At 39.0% G+C, this 22569-nt stretch overlaps 1 protein-coding gene across 2 annotated transcripts; it reads right to left on the bottom strand.

Annotated features, from left to right (window-relative positions):
• Positions 1 to 205: 205 nt before the first annotated feature.
• Positions 206 to 20232, bottom strand: POLB (DNA polymerase beta). 2 transcript variants are annotated; one of them, XM_030834269.2, is made up of 14 exons: positions 20026 to 20232; positions 19645 to 19702; positions 17276 to 17342; positions 15944 to 16018; positions 15268 to 15326; positions 13807 to 13856; positions 11654 to 11705; positions 9799 to 9853; positions 9629 to 9701; positions 8193 to 8263; positions 7512 to 7598; positions 2059 to 2123; positions 1427 to 1566; positions 206 to 441 (listed from the first exon to the last, which is right to left on the bottom strand). In XM_030834269.2, exons 1-14 carry the CDS (start codon positions 20084 to 20086, stop codon positions 347 to 349), a joined length of 1008 nt encoding a protein of 335 aa, XP_030690129.1. In that variant the 5' UTR covers positions 20087 to 20232; the 3' UTR covers positions 206 to 346. The 2 variants fall into 2 exon arrangements, with proteins under 2 accessions (XP_030690129.1, XP_030690150.1); XM_030834290.2 differs by lacking the exons at positions 9629 to 9701; positions 9799 to 9853; positions 11654 to 11705.
• Positions 20233 to 22569: the final 2337 nt, after the last annotated feature.

Raw genomic sequence — 22569 nt, 5'->3', positions numbered from 1 at the left:
ATTTACAATCAGTAAATAGGAGGAAAGGTAATGAGGTAATGTGGTTTATAGCATAAGGGCAGAAAATGAAAAAGCAAAAATTCCCATTTAAGATTTGTTATCATCTCATCTCTTACTCCTCTCCACTGACCCTTAGTAAAGTGTCATCATGAACAGAATATATAAATTTAAACGTATTTGCTAATAAAATAAGCACAAGATCATCTGATAATAGTACAAGAGGTTTTATTGACTAACGCAAGCTACAGCATGAAGAAACAATTATTTAAAAACACCACAGACCCTTATGTAGCAAAGGTTAAGAAATAAATTAAGACCTATTGGGCTGTGCCGGGGAGGATGGGCCTCATTCACTTCGATCCTTGGGTTCTCGGTATTTCCACTGGATGTAGTCAAAGATGTCCTTCTCACTATCCACGGGCAGCGGCTCTCCAGCAACTCCTGCAAGGAGGGAGAACAGAACCTTCCTCATGAACCAGTTCTGGAGTTTAGAGGTTTCAGGACTGAGAGCTACACAGGACTCACTTTCAGAGGAAAAAGAAAATAGTCCCCAAGCCACTCAAAAAAAAAAAAAAAAAAAAAGATATTGACTGCCCTCCCCCTCCCCCGTGAGCTTGTGTCTGTGCTTTGCCACACATATTACCGGCGCTACACAAAGAACCTCAGTACCCCAACTCTGGCCAGCTGAAGTGGCCCTAATCCATGATTTTTCTGTCTGCTGGATCTCCACCGTATTAGAGAAAATACTCTAGTGAGTTCCTTTGCAACTCAAAATACGGTCCCCAGACTAGCAGTACTGGCACCACCTGGCAGCTTACTGGCAATGCAGAAGGCCACCGAATTAAAATCTGCACTTAACGAGGTCCCCACATGGTTTGTATACACATTGACATGTGAGAAGCACTACCAGGGATGAAAAACACTTTTAGGACAAAAAGACAAAATCTTCATCTTCCTAGAAGAGAATAGTAAACCACACAGTATATTGTGAAATGTTAACAAGATCTATAAAACAGAAATCAAGCAATTTTTACTCTTAAAACTTTAAAAGCTTGGGGCCAAAGCTACCAAGTTTGGCCTGGCACTAACAAAAATACCTGGGTTCTTTGGAAGTCTTGGAGATACATTTAAGAAAACAAAAACACTTTAGATCAATAAGATTATTTACTGACCACCAGAGGTAGAAAGAATTTAATCCATTCTAATAGAGCTGGAAATAAACGAATCTTGTCATCATGGGCCTTCAACTGAGGGCCTGGGAGCACCTATGGATTAAAGCTTTTTTTGTTGCCTGAGGGACTAACAATACCAAAGAAACTGCAATTAACTGGCACAGTTACTGAAAGGCTTTTTAGAAAAACCAAAGTTGCTAAACCAAACTATCCAGAGGACTAGGATTATCTCTAATGCAGACAAAAATACTCACCAGTGACGCCCAAGGGACGGATTGTGTATTCGTTGATTGTGAAGCCTTTTTCTAGGGCATGAGCTCTCATATTCTTATTGAAAATATCACTCCCAGTGAAATAGAGGACACCACAGTAATACTGATCCTTGGGTATCAACCTACAACCAATAAACAATTCACCAATCTTTTACTACATATTTCCAATTTAGCAAAAATGGTACTCTTAAAATCATTAAGGCACAAAACAAGTCTGTGTGGTCCAATAACTGAAGAGGACACCATCATTAGGTAGACCATTCAAATGACCTCAACTTTGCAGTTAGCTGAGGTTTCAGTAAACTATGCTCTGCAAGAGGTGTGGACAAATGCAAAGCAGTATCACTTGTTACAACCAACTCTCCCCAGGCAGGATCTACTCTGAGCTGCAGAAGACACCATGGTGAACCTAGAGATAATAAAGTAGATTCTGCAGACAGTCATTATTCTTTACATACTTTCAGGCTAAACGTTGTCTATTGCAGGGACACATGGCACTTTGGAATGAAAAGGGGTCTTAGACATTTATGCAAATTCCAAGACATACAGAGGGAGGGGGAAAAGGGGAAAAGAAGGGAAAAGTTAATAAGTCAGCAACAAATTTTGAGTAATACCTGATATCAATTCTCCTGTGTGGATATTCCTTTTCATCATTTTTACTGGGAAGCTGGCAAACACCCTAAAACGTATATTTAAAAATAATGTTTAAAGATTTTTTTAAACTTAAGGCTTAATTCTAATCAAATACTGTTAACCGTGAAGTTATTTTTGCTTTAAATGGAGGCAGTTTTAGAATTGTGAGCGCTTGTAACTTAGTAGCTTTTCTATGCACTATATATTATCCCTGCCTTCCTACTGTGCTTCATGATAACTAGAGAACCACATGAAACAGCAGGCAAGGGTTCCGGTTATGAGGGTCTGGCTTTTGTGTGACTCTAAACAAGAGAAGCTAATCAAGGAAAGCGTGAAAGGCAGAGACCAAAACAAACAGAAAAAAGCAACTTGGAAGAAACAATGATTATTCAGGGAGAAGAAAACAGACACAAAAGCTATCAGTAATATTCTCAGATCACAGATTTTTATCCATGAAATAAGGACAGAATTCTACAGAAAAAGAAAACACAAGGAAAAGATTTAAATCAAAATTTAAAATATGATAGAAGTAGAAGAAGTTGAAGTTGAGGAAATCTCCCAGAAATCAGAAAAGACAGAGAGAGGAAAATTAAGAAAAATTTAAAAGATAAGAAAATTAGAGGATCGTTTTCTTCCTTCTCTACAGGTGAGTTTTCATTATACTTCTGCAGTTTTCTTTTTTAATACTTCTGCAGTTTTTAAACAATAATTATCAAGGTGTATTTTGTTATCTTTTCCTTTTCCAGGAAAATGGGGACAGTTTATGGACTGGGCAGCAACGCATAAATATGTAAAAAGAAATACAAACATCACCAAGTTTCAAATCTAAAGCTTCAAATGCCACATTCTAAGAAAACTACACAAGTGACAGGTTTCTGGTCCTAAAGAGCAGTCGAGTTGGTACACACGTCACTAAAAGACATACTTTTCACTCAGCAACATAGAAAAATCAAAATCTAAAATCTAAAATGGGTATTTTCTTTAGCAACTCCTATTCCTGAGAGATTAATGAAACCTCTTTATCTTCAAATATGAAACCTACCTTCTTAGGCACTAACAAGTTCCAACTCAACCTTCAAATGGAATTACCATGAGGCATTACCTTGCAGAGCTGGATGTCTGAACCCACAGGCAATGATTTTTCTGTTTGTCACATCAGTAATAGGATTCCATCTAATGGCTTTGTTCCTGTCCTCAAGGCTAATTTTATTTCCTGCACTTTTTCTGAAGTGCTAATGTTAAAGAATTTCTCTGTATTACTGTAAATTCTTTATTCAATTGAGTGGATTAGTTTTGTTTGGCATTTCAGTTAGGTCACTTCATGCTGACTGTCTGAAATAAAGCCTCTTTCATTTCCCCAAGTGTAGCCAAGGTATCTTCTATTGTCCTGTGAATCCTCGCTGTAGACATTTCACAGAAAATCATCCTCCGAGGTCAAACCTGCACGAAACGCTAAAATTTGAGTGGTACTCACCATATATAAAGTAAAAAGGCATCTAAATGCAGAGGAAATTGGTTTTTCTTCCAAATGTCATTATATTCACGGGAAGAATAGTTCAATTAACTAAAGGCCCTGAGTTTACAAGAAGAGCTGGAATAACCCTGGCTTTCCTAAGCTTTGATTACTATTAGTTTAAGAGAATTCATGTTTTGAAGATAACTTAAAAAACACACAGATGGTCATATCTTTAAAACTATTTAGTCAGTGCTTATAGCAACAAGATGTTCTGAAAACAAGTGGATCGATATGGAGTGGAGTTTACTCCACTTCATAAGCTGAATTCATTTTGCAGCCAATTTCCTTTCAGAAACCTAGAGACCTTAACTCCTTTGGTGATCTCTGCTCATGTTCACGTGCTCAGGGTCACTGCCCTGACTCCTGCCTGCCTCTCTCTCCCCGCAGAGACCTGCCTGCCTAACTTCCTTACTTCAAGTCTTTCCCCAGGTCTCATCTTCTCAATAAGGCCGGACTCTTTAATACCGTCTCCTGCACTCCCTTTCTTTTTAAAAAATAATATTATCTTAACGTTTTACCTACTTAATATGTTCATTGTTAAGTAGCAGTCCCTTCCCATACCCTCAAATAAAAGTTCTACTTAGGGCTTCCCTGGTGGCGCAGTGGTTGAGAGTCCGCCGGCCGATGCAGGGGACACGGGTTCGTGCCCCGGTCCGGGAAGATCCCACATGCCGTGGAGCGGCTGGGCCCGTGAGCCATGGCCGCTAAGCCTGCGCGTCCAGAGCCTGTGCTCCGCAACGGGAGAGGCCACAACAGTGAAAGGCCCACGTACCGCAAAAAAAAAAAGTTCTACTTAAATTCACTAATCTATCCCATTCTCCTAGAGCAGAGCCTGGAATGTAGTAGATGCTAAGTATGTATTTGGTGAATTGACTGAATACACCTTCTCATTCCTACTGACACTCATTCTCCCCGCTTTGTTCTTTCATAGCACCATCTTCTCTTTTTCTATCCCTTTTTCTGTTCCCCAATTTAATTCTTTCCAGGTTACTACCTTCTTCCAACTGATCTATTTCCAAATAGAAATATATTATCTTTTATATTATTATTATGTATTATACTAGTATAACACTGCACAACTCTTTGAAGATACAGTATCTTCAAAAGATATTTGTACAAACCCTTCAACGTTTCCACATATATTACTTAATCTGATCTGCATAACAGTCCTTTGACAGAGGGCAAGGATATCATTTTATAAATAAGAAAATTAAGGCCTTAGAGAAGTAAAGCAACTTGTCAATGTCACACAACAAATTGGTAATGGAACCAAAAGATCTTAAAGCCTCCGTATCCAAATCTCCTTTCCTACAATGCAACATACCAACACCCACCGTGTTTGCAACAAGACACAAATCACTTCTTATTGCCTCCAAAATAAAATGATTTGAAAGTTGACCTGGAGTGCTTCTCATCCTAACAAATACTAATTATACATGTCAAAACAGCAGGCTCAAACACGGCATTTTCTAAGCGTCAGTGAATACATGAACTACGTGTACAGTATACAAACTTTATACACAGACCATCCACTAAGATGGATTCCTATGTCACAACATAAAGGCCTTGGTCTCTTATTGTGGTCTAAGTCTTCTATACTTTGAAAACAAACAAAAAGCCTGCTTTCTTATTTTCTAACCTGTTTTCTTCTGGAAAGAGGTTTGGAGGATTCCCTTTCTGGCAATACCTGTACATGTGCTGCCAGGTATGACCGAGAGAACGGAAGGCTAGATAGAGCCAAGACTTCCACAACCCCAGCCCGTATCCTAGGATGGGTGAGCGGTCCTAGTCTTTCACACACCACATGTACTGTGAGGTCTGAACCGGCCGACTCTGCAGCATCACTGGGATTTGGCTGCCTCTGACCTTCCTAGACAAAGGACTTCCCTTCTTTGAGCAGCTACTAGGATAACCCAATTCCACTATGTCAGCAACTCTTTATGTTCACATACTTGGCTACCCACCTTCCTTTGCAGGTTACACCCAGCCCACCAGCTTGTAATTTTTCCTTGTATTCTTGCTAGCTGGATTACTACAGCCTCTGTAGGTCTTTCCTCTGGATCTCTTTGGGCACAGAAGAATACTGTTCAGACTGTAAAAAAATGCTTCTGCTTTTTTATTGTGTAAACACCTTCCTGGTGGCTAACTCTGAAAACAGCTGCTACACTTCCCCAGGAGAGAGTCCAGTGCTTTCACAGAGATGACTACTGAAGGAAGAGAGGCCAGAAGGGGTCCCTGGTGGCATACCAGGACACTTCCCTACTATTTAAAAAAAAACAACCCAACTTGTCTAGCACATGATTTTTAGAATTTTATCTGATTGAATGTTCTTTAAATGTAAGATTTATGCACATTCATTTTGAGTGATTTAAAGTCAATCTAAACTTAAAAGGATGTTCATATGGCATATACAAATCCTATTTTTATTAATATCTCATGTGTGCATATATTTTTTGAGCATAGAGTAAGAGCTCAAAACCTGACATACTAGGGAGAACAGATCATAAATGTAATTCTCAAAAACTGACTAGAATTTTTATTTTTACCTTTCCCAAAGTTCTTTTGAAAATACTGATAAAGTGTGACAACTTAGTTAATATACTTTCATAGCCCATTAAAATCACCATGCTGAATCAAATGACATGTTTTTTTGCATATATGATTAAATACACATAACATAAAATATACCACTTTAACCCTTTTTAAGTGTGCAGTTCAGTGGCATTAAGTACATCCACACTGTTATGCAACCATCACCACCATCCGTCTTCAGAACTTTTTCATCTTCCCCAACTGACATTCTGTCCCCATAAACACTCACTCCCCATCTCCCTGCTGCCCCGCCCATGCCCTGGCAACCACCGTTCCATTTTCTGAATGACATGGTAATTCAATTATCTATCTCAACCATCTTCTTCTACTTTTGGCTAAGACTGTCAAATCTACACAGTGAGACTCTTGCTAATTTTAGCATGTCCATGCTCCAAAAGCATAGTCTCTGACTTAGCAAAAGGGGGGCATGGAGAAAAGAGCGCCCAAATGCTGTATTTAAGTGAGCAGCAGATAAATGTAAGCCTTTATTACATTAGCCCTAGATTTCTGTTTGCCTTCGGTTTTTATACAGGACCATTTATTAATGTTTTTAATCCATTTGCCATTCGTCTTGAATCCTCAAGTCTTAATCCCCTAGGAAGAACACAGGACTTTGACAGTCCATCACAGTGTGTTTCACTGGGACGACTCCACAGGTGCCCCCTCTATGAGCCCCTTTCATATAGCATAGTTCTTCCCCTGGACGTTCTATCACGTACCCTGATGCCTTCTTTCTTTGGTCTTGTAACAGATTAATACTCTTCAGACAATTCTAATCTCACTTATTAATATATTCTGAGTCAAAGAGTATTTGCTATTTTAGGGAAAAAATATAATGTATTAAAGTCATTATGGATATTTTAAAAATAGCAGATTATGCATAATTACCTATTCCAATGGCACAGATTATTTACAAGTGGGGAATTTAGAACAAAACTCTTTACTGGGACTTCCCTAGTGGCACAGTGGTTAAGACTCCACGCTCCCAATGCAGGGTTCGATCCTTGGTCCGGGAACTAGATCCCACATGCATGCTGCAACAAAGAGTTCACATGCCACAACTAAGGAGCCCTTGAGCTGCAACTAAGGAGTGCACCTGCAGCAACTAAGACCTGATGCAACCAAATAAATTTAAAAAAAAACAAAAACAACAAAAAAACCCTCTTTACTAAAATATTCTCAGATTAGAGAATATATCTCCTCTAAGGTCTAGGATGTCCTATTTACTGACCGTGACACTAAGCTACAGTGAGGTCACACTCAGAATGGTTACTGGACAGTCTCCACAGTTTTTTTTTAAATGTGTTAATTCAAGTGAGTACTTACCATGAACTTTGTTTCCCCTTTTGACAGAGTGTCTGTAATAAAATGGACCTTTTGTAACTGCTCCACAACACGATGTAACAGCTTTGGCTATAGAATCATAATTAGGGAATAAGAAAAAAAGCAATTACTCTGTTACAGCAAGAGAGCATTTTTAAAATGAGTTTTCTGATGCTCTATGCAGAAATGCCTAGTTTTCCTATGTTCTGAGTACCTTTTCTTCTAACAGAAAATTCATCTTATCAAATGAAACCACCACTTTTCACCAATATCATGATACCCCCAAATAGACATCATTTGTCTTTATCTGTTTCATTAAACAAAAAGTTACCTGCTTCATCTTTAAAAGGTATATATTCCAAAATCAAAAGCATTTTGCCTTCATGGGTCTTCTAACAGAGCTTAAGTTTCTTGATAGACAATAAATAATTCTGGAAGTATTTTACTAAATTTCATCTCTTCCAAATGCTAGACTGTCCTGCCAATTATTTGTGGACAAACAATGCCTATCCCTTCCAACAACTTACTTTGCCTCTCAAAGAATTCAGTCAGTACAAAACACTTCAACTGACTTTCAGAAAGATTAAAACAAAAACTCATTCTGAAAATATCCAACTATCATTTAGAAAATTATATTCACTGCTGTGTAAGACCGATCACATTTGCTTATAAATTCTGAGGTACCTGTTTTGTTGACTCAGAGGTAAAGCTTGGATGGGTAAGAAGAACATCCATGTCGCCACTGGACTCTGCCCCTATGATAGCAAAGAATATGTATGGAATTCTCCTTGTAAATTTATCAATTAGGCAAACACAGAACCAAGGTGATGACACACATAGAAGAGTCTTACTTCTTACAGCCTAACTTTCTATTTCACTGTGCTTCATATTCAGAATTAGTTAAAAGAGTTCAATTTTCTGTCCAACTATTCAGGTATATTAATGTAAACAGCAGAATCTGGGATAACAACAGTAATTGATGTTAGATATATGTTGCATACAATTGGTTAAATATTATTAAAAATGTACCTAAGTAACTACTCAATACTGAATAAAAATAACATTTAAATATACCTTTAAAATATATCTATGAACACTAAATATTTAAAAATCTCAAATTAAACAATATGCTCTAACTCTGCAAAGGTTAATCAGAAAATTCATTTCAATTCTTCTGAATGAATTCACTTGATGAGTACTGGTAACAATTACTATTATGGCATCATAGATAAGAATGCTAGATTCTTGGGGCTTCCCTGGTGGCGCAGTGGTTGAGAGTCTGCCTGCCGATGCAGGGGACACGGGTTCGTGCCCTGGTCCGGGAAGATCCCACAGGCCGTGGAGCGGCTAGGCCCGTGAGCCATGACCGCTGATCCTGCGCGTCCAGAGCCTGTGCTCCGCAACGGGAGAGGCCACAACAGTGAGAGGCCCGCATACCGCAAAAAAAAAAGAGAATGCTAGATTCTTATAGCAGCTACCCAGAGAATTTCTGATAGCCTATTACCACTTCCTAAGCAAAACTCCAGAGGTGGCCAGAGATTCAGTCAGACATCTATTTCAAGGTTTTAAATAAAGTTCTATTTCAATTTTTTAAGATAATATTTTAAAATTTAGGTTACCCTTCCAAAATTTTGAGCCAGTAAGAGACCAGTATTGTGTGGTTCTCACTTTGTTCACATTCACATAGTAAATTAAGATCTTCTGAAGAACCTGGTTGTTTTGAGAACTGGTTCTGAGCTGATGTCTCTGAGACATTAAACTTAGATCCATTAGAGAAAACTTAGAAAATTAAATAAAGTAAAACAACAAACATAAAAACTACTCATGGCTTCACTAGCATCTAGCCAGATAACCACTATTAGCATTTAATATACCTAAAATTATTTTATAATAATTTTATTAGAACTAGTCATCAAAAAAACCCATCTTATAATAAAATCAGGATGAATTTCCTCTAATTTATACTCCCATTTATAAACAAATAAATTTAGCTAATACTACTAGATATTAGTAAATCTATAAAGTAACAAAAATTACATCTTTTTAATCCATGTTTTTCATATACATTAGGCAATTTTAACATCAAGGCATGAATAACCTAAGCTTAGGAAGTATGTTACCTCTTCTGAAACTGCCACAGACTGTAGCAATGTATTCAGAATCCACTTTTTCAACTTCACTTAGTACAATATCCTAATAGAAGAAAACTTAAGTCAGTATTCTAAAAATGGCTTTTCACCAATTGACATTCTCAATTCTAACCAAAGAATACAATTCAGCACACTCTTACTTGCATTTGTAACATCTCTTCACGAGGAATTCTTTTCTCAAAGTCCTCAAAATATCTATAAAGACAGAATAAGTAGACAAAAGATTTTTTGTGAAATTTGAATCTTAGAAATTAAACTGCCTACTTTATCAAGTGTCCTTATACAAGCAGATCTTTCAAAAATCAAGACTAAAATTCATTACGACAAGAGTAAAATTGGGGGGGTGGGGAGAGGTTTATTCCTTAACTTGGATCAAAATCCTTAAGTGTCATGCTTTGTGATATTCCAGATATTCCATCCAAACTTATTTTAAATAAACTTCGCATTCACATACCAAGAGTAAATAAATATATTTAAGTTAATACGGTTCCAAGTTAGACTGCTCCCTACTGGCAAATCCAGGGATTACAGTTTATTGCTCTTAAATCCTGAAAAATACTTGTATTTTAAAATATTATCCAACAATATGGATAAACCGAGACAACATTATGCTAAGTGAAAGAAGTCAGTCGCAAAAGACCATATATTATGATTTCATTTACATGAAATATCCAGAATAGACAAATCTATAGAGACAGAAAGTAGAATAGTGGTTGCCAGGGGCTGGGGGAGGGAAGGGCAGTTGGGAAGAAATGAGGAGTGATGGCTAATGGGTTTGGGCTTTTTTGGGGATAACAAAAATGTTCTAAAATTGACTATAGTCATGGTTGCACAACTCTGGGAATATAAAAAAAACACTGAATTGCACACTTTTAAGTGGGTGAATTACTTGGTATATGAAATGATATTTCAATAAGGCTATTAAAAATACTATCTTAGGGGATTTCCCTGGTGGCGCAGTGGTTGAGAGTCCGCCTGCCGATGCAGGGGACACGGGTTCATGCCCCGGTCCGGGAGGATCCCACATGCCGCGGAGCGGCTGGGCCCGTGGGCCATGGCCGCTGAGCCTGCACGTCCGCAACGGGAGAGGCCACAACAGTAAGAAGCCAGTGTACCGCAAAAAAAAAAAAAAAAAAAAAATACTATCTTAGTATTAAATAACATCTAAGAATGATAAAGTGCCTGTTCAAAAACAATTCTCACAACAAGCAAGTTCTTCAGAAGATCTCCATTTACTATGTAACTACGTAAATGCAAGGAGAGTGAGAACTACACCATCCTGATCTTTTACTGATTCAGAGTTTTGGAAAGGCAGTGTAAGTTTTAAAATATTGTGGTAAGGCATCAACAGGGAAGTTCAGAAGGTTATTAGGACTGAATGGCCAACAAGACAACCTAAGACCAGAGGAGGTACGTGCTTACGCACGTACGCTACGTGCTGTAAATAATCAGTCAGAAGAGGGGGTCTGTATCTTGCACTTGACAAAGTAATTACCCATGCTGACAGACGACACGTCTACTAGTTATTCCTATTCTGGTATTTAGGTGTCTGGGTTTTCTTCCTTTTCCTTTTTAAAAAAATTTAGTGTTTCATGGTCATGTCCCGTCTTCTCAGGTAGACTCTAAACTTCTTAAGAGCTACACAGAACCTGTTTATATCCTAACCTCAGAGGCAGTGCTTTCTACAATGTAAGCATGAAATAAATACCCTGACTAACTGAGGCCCTCAGTTCTATGTATTTTAAGGGGAAGTTCCCAGCTAAAGTCAAGGTAATGTGGGATATACTCAAAACAAGCAAACAAACTAGAAGGCAGTAAAAAAACACGTGTGAATACAGGCTTATTCTCTACAGGAGTCTGCAACAAATCTTAGCATTTCTGATTAGTAAAATGGCTGTGTTTAGCTAAGTCTGAAGACTTATGGTGTACGGAAGAATGGCTATAAAAAATTTTACTTTTACATTTCAAGTGTCAAAAGGAAATCTGCTATCTTACTTTAGCCCAATTCGCTGATGATGGTTCAATTTATCTTCATTTTTTCTGAGATCTGTATAGAAGATAAATAAAGTTGAGATGCTGATTTAAACATTTTTGAAAAAAAATGCTAATTTCAGTGATCCTTTTTTTCAAAGAACTACCTGGAAAACACACTGAAATGACTTTGAAAAGCAAATGAAAAAACTTTCAGATAGTAAGAACTAGATAAAAGTGATTCTTCAAGTCAATAGTAAAACCCAACAGTGACTGCATAATCATTTTTATTTACTGAATCAAAATTTCAATTATAGCTACATAGAACAGTAGATAAAACATACCAGGATCATACCAAACTTCACTGAGTATAGCAAAACGCACCTTCTAAGAACCTATATTGCTTAATTTACGGTTAATAGCAGCATGAGAAGTTCATTCATACTGTTCATTTGTTCATTCACTCCTTCACTGGATTAATATTTATTGAGTACCGATTTGTGCAGGCACTATGCTAAAAATCCCATTGAAAGGAGAGGTAGTATTATCATTTTTTTAATCAAGAAAACTGTAATATCTTAAACTGAAAGTGACCGAGTCCCATCTGGGTGGTCCTTTAGTGGGTACAGGCACAGGAGTGAGCCTTGTTAAAGAAACGGCAAGATACGTATGCTTCAAAAGCAACTCCTATGGTCACCCTTATATTCACAAACATAAATTCTCTCTGGAGACATAAAATGGAGAAAAATAAGCACCTTCATTATTAAAAATAAGCATGTAATGTTTCTCATAATTGTGTGCACACAGAAAACACTAAGGTATATGACCGAAAATGCCACAGAAATATTGAGTTTGTTATATATGGAGAGAGGGATATCGACAGCTATTACATTACATATCTGTGAATGGTGAAATAATGTAAAACCACCACAGGAGATCCTTGACACCCCAAGGGATGCAACGAATACCTTTGAGGAACAAACTCTTGACCTCTTTAACCAATATTTCACTCAGGTAAATTATATATGCCACACGCAGAAAAGCACAAACCCTCTCTGAGATGCATATATAGAACAATTCATTCTCTAGCTATGTGATTCACACAAATTCTCAAGTTAATAATATTACTAATTAATCATGCCTTTTAAGAGTCAGTTACTATTTTTAAGTACTTACTAGGTACCAAGCACTCTGCTAAGTCTTTTACATACATTATTGCATTAAATCATATGAGAGAGATATTATGATACCATTTTGTAGCTGAGAGACTGAAGTATCACAGTCAACTTTTTTTTTTTTTTTTTTTTTTGCGGTACGCGGCCCTCTCACTGTTGTGGCCTCTTCCGTTGCGGAGCACAGGCTCCGGATGCGCAGGCTCAGCGGCCATGGCTCACGGGTCCAGCTGCTCCGCAGCATGTGGGATCTTCCCGGACTGGGGCACGAACCCGTGTCCCCTGCATCGGCAGGCGGACTCTCAACCACTGTGCCACCAGGGAAGCCCCCACAGTCAACTATTTTAATAAAGGGGTGGAGACTGGATTCAAACCCAAGTCCGTCTCCAAAATCTGTCCACCTGACCATCTGGGTTGCTTATAAATTAGTTGAGCCCACAAATATTAATCCCCAAGTGCCACAGATGTGCTGTAATGAATCCATATAGTATATACCCTTGAAAGCATGAAGAGATAAATTATATTTAAAAGATGGCTATATTAGGTTTAAGGAAAATGTTTTATAATTACTTGACTTTTATTTTTATCACTTCTTTGGAAGCAAAAATCCCTTCAATAAGCATTGCAAGCCTCTTAACAGAATTTTTCTCAATATACATAACTTGGCTTTTAGGCTGAATGTATAGGACTTTATGGTCTAGAATTTTATTAAAGAAACAAAAGCAATTTAAAAATCGTCTAAAAATCTACAAATGAATCATTGCCTTTAAACCAAGAAGCCACTTCTTGTTCTTCTTGATTTTTTTCTAAATTATAGACCAAAACATGTTTAAAATGGGAATATAAGCTATACTTTATATCTGTTCTCTACTGTAGAGTTAAAAAGAAAATCTTACCATTCGTTTCTACTAATTGAGAAAGGGTTTTTCAAATTCCAGTTTGTTAGAGCATGGTCCTTCAGCACTATATCTGACCTGAAATTAGTGACCCACTGTACAGACTCACCTTCTAATGTCTTAATTCCTTCATCTACAAACTTCCTTGCAGCAGAAGGACTACAAAGAAAGAAAAGCATTATCTCAGTGTCAAGTGAAACTCAGGATCCAACAAATAACCAGTTATGCCTCCTCTTGTCAAACATAAAAGCTACCTTTGAGCTAAAAAAAACACCTGCTAAACTACTGTGTGGTTACTTTGGTAATGTTCAAATTATTGAAGCCTTAATCTAGGGAGACAGTCATAAATTTAGATATGAAAAAGACATCCAAGCAGCTAGGTGGCATAATGCCGTACATTATTCATACACCAGACATACAGGCACTTGAAAACCATTCATTCAAATGAGATTTAATGAGGGCCTATTATGTGTCAGATATTCTTCTAGGTGCTGAAAATACAGCAGGAATAAGACAAATAAGGGCCCTGGTCTTACCTGTTTATACACTCCAGTGGTTAGAGAGAGACAATAAACAGATATATAAACAAAGAAAAATATCTGGTAGATGAATTAAAATAGGGTAATATGACAGAGTGGCTGGGCCTTCTTTAGACTGGGTGGTGAGGGAACGCCTCTCAGATGATACTTAAACTGAGATTTTAATGACAAAGAGCCTTGGTACAGAAACTGACATTCATATCAGGAGGGCAATGTGGCATAGAAATAATAGATCTGGACTGGGAGTCGGGAGACCCAGGTTCTGATTCTGGCCCTGCCACAGCTATCTCACTTTCTGCATTCAGTTTTCTTGCCTGGAAAATGAGAATAATGTAACAGACGCTCTCTAAAACAAATATTAACATTTTATAATTGTCTTGGGTCCCCAAGGAGTCATGCTCCTTTTCAGTATACTAGGTTTAGGAATTTAATATATTTTAAAATAACATTCATCAAATGGTTGCCATTAAGGAACAATCATCATATACCTAAAAGAATGGCCTCATTTTATCAAGAAGAGAGTTAAGTGAAGCACTGCAGCCCTAATACTTCAGTGTTAACCTTTACTCTCTCCAGTGTCAAAGAAGCCTCTGCTAGCTCAACTTTAAGATAGAGATGCCTTCATTAGGAAATACTTGAGTGCTTGTTCCAAGCTCATATGCCAGGTACTACAGAAAAAGCTTAAATGTTTAAGATAAATACCACGCTCAGAGAGGCAAAAGAGCCACAATGTGGAGGGAGTGATAATAAGTCCACAGAGCAAGTGCTAATGGAGCTTAGAGGAAGGAGAGATTATTTCTGGCTGGGGACTCAAACTGGATTCACGTGCCTTGAATGGGGCTTTTAAAGTCGCGGCAGCCTCTGAAGAACCAGCCTGAGACGTGTAAAATATGGGTGAGTGAACTGCATGGGCAAAGGCGCAGAGGTGGAAAGGTACAGGCCTTGAAGAGAAAGAGCATGTACTTTAGTTTGGCTGACATAAAAAAATTAAACAACCCTACTACTGTGTCTGCTTAAAAAATAATTCTTACCCAATGCCACTAACTCGAGTCAGGAAGTTGATGGATGAACTCGTATCATCCTGCCGAATCTTTAAGGAAAAAAAAAAAAGTCTAACAATGATTTAGGAATGCCTTGAGGACTCAAATGATCTTATTAGAAATACACTAGGCTGCTAAGAGACTTGAAGAGCCTTTTACACTGCCTGGATAACCCATGCAGAAGGATTCATGTAAAACCCCAGTGGTTACAGGTGAGTAAGAAAGCAGATGAAGATGGCTCTTCGCTAATTTATCCAATACTTTAAAAAGGCTTATTCATAAAAAGACCAGAAGTGATATAATGACTATCATCAGGGTGAAATAAAACCATAAAAATGCTTGCGAGAGTTTAAGCATAGAAATTCTAAAAGATAACAATCATTTAGTCAAAGTTTATAATCTCCCTTCTAAATGGTACTGAAAATAAAGAAGTAATTCTATCACAGATGCTAATAGTCTCTTAAATGCAACATAAAATAAGTGAACAGTTTATAAGAACAATATTCAAAATCTAAAATATAGGACACTTACAAAGCCATAAACTGCTCCTCCCTTTTCTCACTGAATCTAACAGAGGGTGGATGACATCACCCACCCTGCAATGGTGCTACATGATAGCTGCCATAAAGGCAGACACTATAAGCAAACAAGTAAGTTAGCATTTTACCTTTTCCAGTTTACGCAATTTTCCAGTAGCTAAAAATTCATCAATCTTTTCAGCAATTTTTGTTCCTACTCCAGGCTACATAGAAAATAAAAAATATAAAAGTCACATAAATATTATGCTTACCAAATCACTAAAAGATAAAGGAAAAAATGAGAAATGAAAAAACAGTGATCGTCACATGACCAGTTTTCAAACAAAGGACACAGAAAATTGAGCACCAGTAAAAATATATTCTCCCAAAGACAAAATGTTTAAATGATTGGCAAAAGAGGAGCCCTAATAAGACAATTCTAAATGACCTTGCTTTTTCAAAATTAACTTTTGTTGTAGAAAAATTAGAAAATATAAAATTGCATAAAGAAAATATTAGAATCACTTGTTAATTTCATCACCCTGAAAATTAAAATAACCTGTAACCTTGCCACTTAACATCTGCTATGTACTGACTTCTTTTTTGCTCATATATATATGCAAAGTTACGTGCGTGTATATATGTATGTGTGTGTGTGTGTGTCTGTGTGTATACATACGGCTACTTTTTTCTTACAAAAATAGAATCATACTGCTTTGTAAAGTGCTTTAACTTAAAAATGAATCATGAACAAATGTCTGCATCGATAAATAAACTACAACATCTTTAATGACCGCATAGTGTATTATTGTAGGAATGTATCATAATTTACTTTAAGACTACCGTACAGGAGAACATTTAGATGTTTTCCAGTTTTTGAAATTATAACAATGCTGTCATGGACTTGCTCTAGAACAGAAGTTCTCAGGCTTCTACATACACCTGCATCACGTGAGGGATGTGTTGGAACAGAGAATGCCAAGTCCCCCCCAAGAGTGACACTATTAGCATACAGGGCTTCACGGAAATTACAGAGAACAGGGCTAAAGGGGCTTAATCGTGTGCTTATTAGTAGGTAAGAGCTCCTCGGGAACACTAACTCACATAAGTTCCTCTACCTGGGGATCAGAAAGAACAGCTAGCGAGCAGACATGCGAGTACTGCTCTGTTACCACACTCTCCTTGAGGAGTAACACTCAAGCTGAAATTCAGCGTGAGAATGAGTACACATGTACGTGGCAAAGTAGAGAAAGAAAACTGTAATTACATATGTTAAAAAAAATCTTAAATCCACCCCCTCCCCCAATAAAAACACTCCAAGCTTGAAAAAGTATGCTTGAAACACATTAATATTATTCCAAGAAAGCAGTGAAATCTGCCCGTGTGGGTCAAGGCAGCTTCGGAGGCAAATTTCATCTTGTGGGAACCCATCAGATCGGTACATGTGTGAGCTCTTCGATCAACTTGCTCCCTAAACTTACCAGTTTCTTAGCTTCTGCTCCACTCTTTATTTTGTGTGGGTACTTTGCTATCACAGATGCTGCTTTTCTACAAGTAAAAAGAACAAAAAAAAGGAAAACCAATTGGAAAGCCAGCAAAGTATTAGTTTTTCTTAAACTGGAATATACATACAAATATGCAGCTTAAACTTTCACCAAGGTGAACTTATCTTCCACATCTGTGTAAAACTTTAAAACTCAATGAGCTGACAGACCACCTGCATCTCTAACTTGTAAAAGTATCCTGAAAACCCTCGCATTTGAGAATAACACAGTTTCAACCATATATGTAAAACTAGGGAGATCCAGGAAACCAGTAGGCTTTCCTTTCTGGGATTAAGTGGAAAATATCACTGAGCTTTTTTTTTAATAGCTAGTTTTTAGAAATTGTTCATAACTCTCCTTTCATAAAAAATGTGCCACCTAGAAGTATTCAAACTGCTACATGCCAAACTGGCTTATGGATGGTTATTTTTAAATTCATGGCTTAAAGCTGTATTCCCCTATGTCCTTGTACCAGTTCTTTTTTTCATTGCTCTCATTTCGGTTCCACGTAAAGCAGTGACCTGTATCCTTGCCATCTCCACACATACCTAGCTCAGTAGTCTGGTGACAGATTGGGTCCACCCTGGGAGCTCACTGATGGTATCCTGTCTATAATTTCAATGCTAAATGTAGTTTTTGGATAGTCTTTGAAGCCTTAGTTTTTCACTCTGTTCTAGCACATATAACCTTCAGATTTGGATTTCGACTTCTGTATTAGCATGTTACTGATGATGAGTCTGGAAAGGTAGGCTGAGGGCAATTTGTGGAGGAAATTGTTTCAGCAAAGACAAGCAGTTCCACATAATTGGCACTATGGCACAAAGCCTGAAAGGGAAGAAGAATTAAATCAGGAAAGGCCTTTTGTATGCAGATGCTTTGGGGTTTTATCAAGGTAAAGAGGAAATATTTAATTCAAGAGAATACTTTGGTCACATCAAGAGAAATGTATATGGGGACTGGGGGCTGGGGAGGAGCCTGCAGGGGTGGTAGGGCATCACCTGCTTTTCCAGACTTATTGCCCACTCAGACTATACCCCTTATGCAAACTGAATTACTGACTTCCTAGAAAATGCAATACCCCTTCGTGTCTCAGTGCCTTGGCTCATTTTGTTTCCTTTCTCTAGATTGTTCCTCCTCTCCCTTATCTCCTGATGGGCTCCTTGAAGACTAAACACCTCCTCTCTGAAGCCACCTGAGACTCAAGTAGAATACGGGGTTGAATCGCTCTCTGATTTTGAGATCATCAAATGTGTGGACAACAGTACAAATATTTTATGGAGGAATTCACAGGAGGCAGCGAAACGGAGTGTAATCAGCTTTTAGTTATGGTGAGTGAGAAGCAAAGATGGGAGTTGAGTTTAGTTTTGAAAGGGTAGAGACAAAGGTAACATAGGCTTGAAAATCTGGAGAAAAGCCCAGTGAATACAGATCTGGAGTCACTGACTGGTATTCAAAGCCAAGAATGGTAAGATTGCCAAGGAAAGTATAAAAGTGAGAAAAGAGGGCTCAGGGCAGACCTCTGGGAACTACCAACATTAAAAGGTAAGATACAAGAGGAGAAAGAACAGAAGATTGTGCCATCATGGAAGTCAAGATGATGCCACTGAGAGTCCAGTAAGATGAGATATGGGTGAGAACCTTTTCAGAGGAATGGCAGGATGGAAATTACACTGCAATGAGATAAAGAATGACTGGGGATGAGGAAATCCAGGCAAGGAATACAGATTATTCAAGGTTAACTGTAAAGTGGAGGAAAGAAAAAGGTGCTAGCTAGAGGGCAGAGGGAGGTGAAGAAGATTGCTTTGTTTTTGCTCTTAAGAGCTGAGGGACTTGGACATGTTTACAGATTAAAGGGGCGGAAGCAGGCGGATATGGCATTAACGGCTAGGATAACGGCCCTGGTGAAATGGACAAGGATGAGATTCAAAAGGTGACAGATCAGCCACACACCAACCAGATGGAAAGAGTCCCCTGAACCACATCTACTTTACAGCACAGACCTCACCCACTGTCTTTCATTATGACTTAAAATCAAACTGCATTTTCAGTAATTCACGTTCAATGATGGGAAAAATATGTATTAGCCTATTTTCAATCAGAATTGGCAACTAATCAAAACTGATCCTACAGAACTCTGCCCAAATTCTCCCAGAAATATCGCAGTAAAGTGCCACCAGAGTCAATACCCTCAGTTCTTGCTTTTTATCCCCTCCTACAGACGGTCCTAATATCCACTGGACCCTCAGCCCTGTTAATTGCCACACATCCGAGAACGCATGCTAACAGAGAATGCCCCCCCGTCCCACCTGTAGGCATTGTACTTGTGGATAGCCTGGTTCACGTTCTTCTCAAAGTTTGCGAGTTCTGAAAAGGCAACAAGAGGCTCGGTGAACAAGAACCACGAGTAAACAAACGAGAACTGAGTTTCCTGGAAGGAGGCGTAACGACCTCTTAAGGGACAGGGACCTCCCCGCTTGTACACCGGCCAGGCTAAGGGCAGCCCAAGCGTGACTCAAGGGTCTCCAGCAGGACTGACAATCTGCCACCGGCGCCGGAGGAAGATCCGCACGGAAGACTCCGGGCTGCTAGGGGCCGGACATCCTTGGGCTGTCGGGACTCGAGAGAAGGAAGGGAAAGCAGCGGGGAGGGAGGAGAGGAGAAAGGCAGCGGCGCCGGGCCGGGCTAACCTGTGAGCATGTCGGTGATGCCCCCGTTGAGCGTCTCCTGCGGCGCCTTCCGTTTGCTCATGGTGGCCTGCACCCGAGGACCGCAGAGAGCTCACAGCCAGGGATGGTCCACTTGCCCAGCTTTCGGGAGGGGCTGCGACCTGGAGAGGACGCAGGATCAGCCCAACGCGGCGAAACCAGCACGACTGGCTGAACAATGAGGGCTTCTGACTGGGGGGGCGGGGCGCGGCGCACGAGTGACGTCACAGGGAGGGGGCGGGGCCGGTGGGGGGCCCACGGCCAGGGGGCGGGGCCGGGGAGGGGCCTCAACGGCGAGAGAGAAAAAGGATCCTGGAGCCAGCAGGACCGGGAGGAGGATGTTGGACCCGAGCTTAGATTTGGCGGAAGGGAAATGGGAGCCTCAGGATTACAACCCAGTGGGGTTCCTATGGGAAGACTTGGACTCCTAACCTAAGGCGTTGTACCTGTCTTCCCAGGCATAACGTTTTCTTCAGTCCTCTCCGTAGAAGGGAAGTCTGGTTTTGACTCTGAAGTCAAAACTTCAGATGGTGGGGTATGTAAGATGATGGGGTATGTAAGATGATGGGGTGCGAGTAGAGTACATAGACCGCAATGCAGTCCCCGCTGCAGAGGAGTCCTGTAAGGCTGCGGCAGGAGTCTGGAATGAAATCTGCCGATCACAGGAATGCCTCCCATACTAAACTTTTTAGCAGATATGCCAACAAGTGTCAAAGGATATTTTATGTTTTATTCCCCTCCTTTTGCGGCAGGGGCCAAAGTGAAAAAAACACTAAGAAGCCCTTAACCTAGATAATGAGCAATGCAACTGTCATTACAACATGATGACCTATAACTGAAAAATTTATAGTTCTGCTTAAGAAATGGAAATGTGACATCAGCAATATGTTACTTACAAGAGTAACTCCTGGGGTTCGTACTCAACTGCCAATTCCAGGCAATTGCTTTGTGTATAAATAAATTAAAAGCTTAACAAAATGATACATGGTTGCTGTAGAAAAATCTAAGAAATATATAAAAGGAGAATAGAAAAGTAACATAAATGATTATCTCACCATCCAGTTTAACCACTATCAATATTTTGGGACATATACTTCCAGTCTTCTAATCCAGTCCTTTCTAAATCCTTTTCAATAATGGAATAATTATTTAGATAAAATAAGTTTTTGTGATTAGGCTGTGTGGGTTTTTTTTGTTGTTGTTGTTCTTATTTACACTGTCAGTGTACATCTTAAGTTATGCTTCTTGGACATTTGTATTTCTTCTTTTCTGAATTTCCTATTTATATCCTTTGTTCATTTTTCTTATTTATTTATTTATTTTTGGCTGCGTTGGGTCTTCGTTGCTGCACTCTTGGTGCACGGGCTTCAGTAGTTGTGGCACACAGGTTCAGTAGCTGTGGTGCATGGACTTAGTTACTCCATGGCATGTGGGGTCTTCCTGGACCAGCGATTGAACCCATGTCCCCTGCATTGGCAGGTGGATTCTTAACCACTGTGCCACCAGTTCATTTTTCTAATGGGGTAGTTGTCTGTTATGAACTTGTTAGATTTTTAAAATATTACTACTAACACTTTTTTGTATATTTTACTTGTAAAGTTTTTGTAAGTATTTGCACTATCCTCTTGTCCCTTGCCTTTTAACTTTATTCTAAAGCTTCTTGCCACCTTGATTCCCACCTTCATTTAGATATTCTCTGTTCTCCTTTTCTCCTATGCAATCTCTATTCCAGGTTATGTTCATATTATTTGGTTCCGAAGAATGATCATTTCTCATTTTAAAAAAAAGTTTTTATTCACCTCTGGATAATGAAAGTTACAACTTTAGGGAACTGTGGGATCCCTATATGAGTTATGTCAACTTTTAAAAGATCAGTGCCAGAAAATCCAAGGAAAATGATCAATTCTCTGTGCTCATCTTCTTGGATAAACCAGTAACATTTGATCCACTCATTCACTGTCTTCTGGAAACAATTTGTTTTCACTTGGCTTCTAAGTTAGCCCGTGCTCTGGGTTTCCCTTCTTCCTCAATCTTCCTTACTAGCCACCCCTTCTCAGGTGTTGGTTTGTTTGTGTGTGTGCTGGTTCCCAGCTCCTCCTCCACTCTCCAGCCTTGTGGGAAAGTGCCTCAGGCCTTGAGCCTTTAACCAGCTTTTCCACTCTGTCCAGCTTCGCCCTTTTAAATGCGAAGTTAGCTTGAAGACTCCTTTTATATTTCTAGCCCTGATCTCCCTTGAACTCTAGTCTCATATACCATCTCAAAGACAAAATGTCCTACAAACTCTTGCTTCTTGCCCCTCTAGCTTCTCCTTAACTTTTCCCCATATCCATTAATGACATTTAATCACCCTGCCATCAGGCCAAAATCCTAGGAGTCATTCTTAATTGCTCTCTTCACACCCCACATCCAATCTGTCAGCAAGTCTTGTCTGGTCTGTCTCCAGAATATTTATTCTGAATTGGATCACCTCTCACTGCTTCTGCTGCCACCACCCTAGCCCAGTCTACCATGATTTTGCTTCCCAAT

This window comes from Globicephala melas, chromosome 21, assembly GCF_963455315.2.
Source record: "Globicephala melas chromosome 21, mGloMel1.2, whole genome shotgun sequence".
NCBI lineage: Eukaryota > Metazoa > Chordata > Mammalia > Artiodactyla > Delphinidae > Globicephala > Globicephala melas.
The sequence above is the reverse complement of the archived record's forward strand: the minus strand, read 5'-3'. Positions and strand labels throughout refer to the sequence as shown.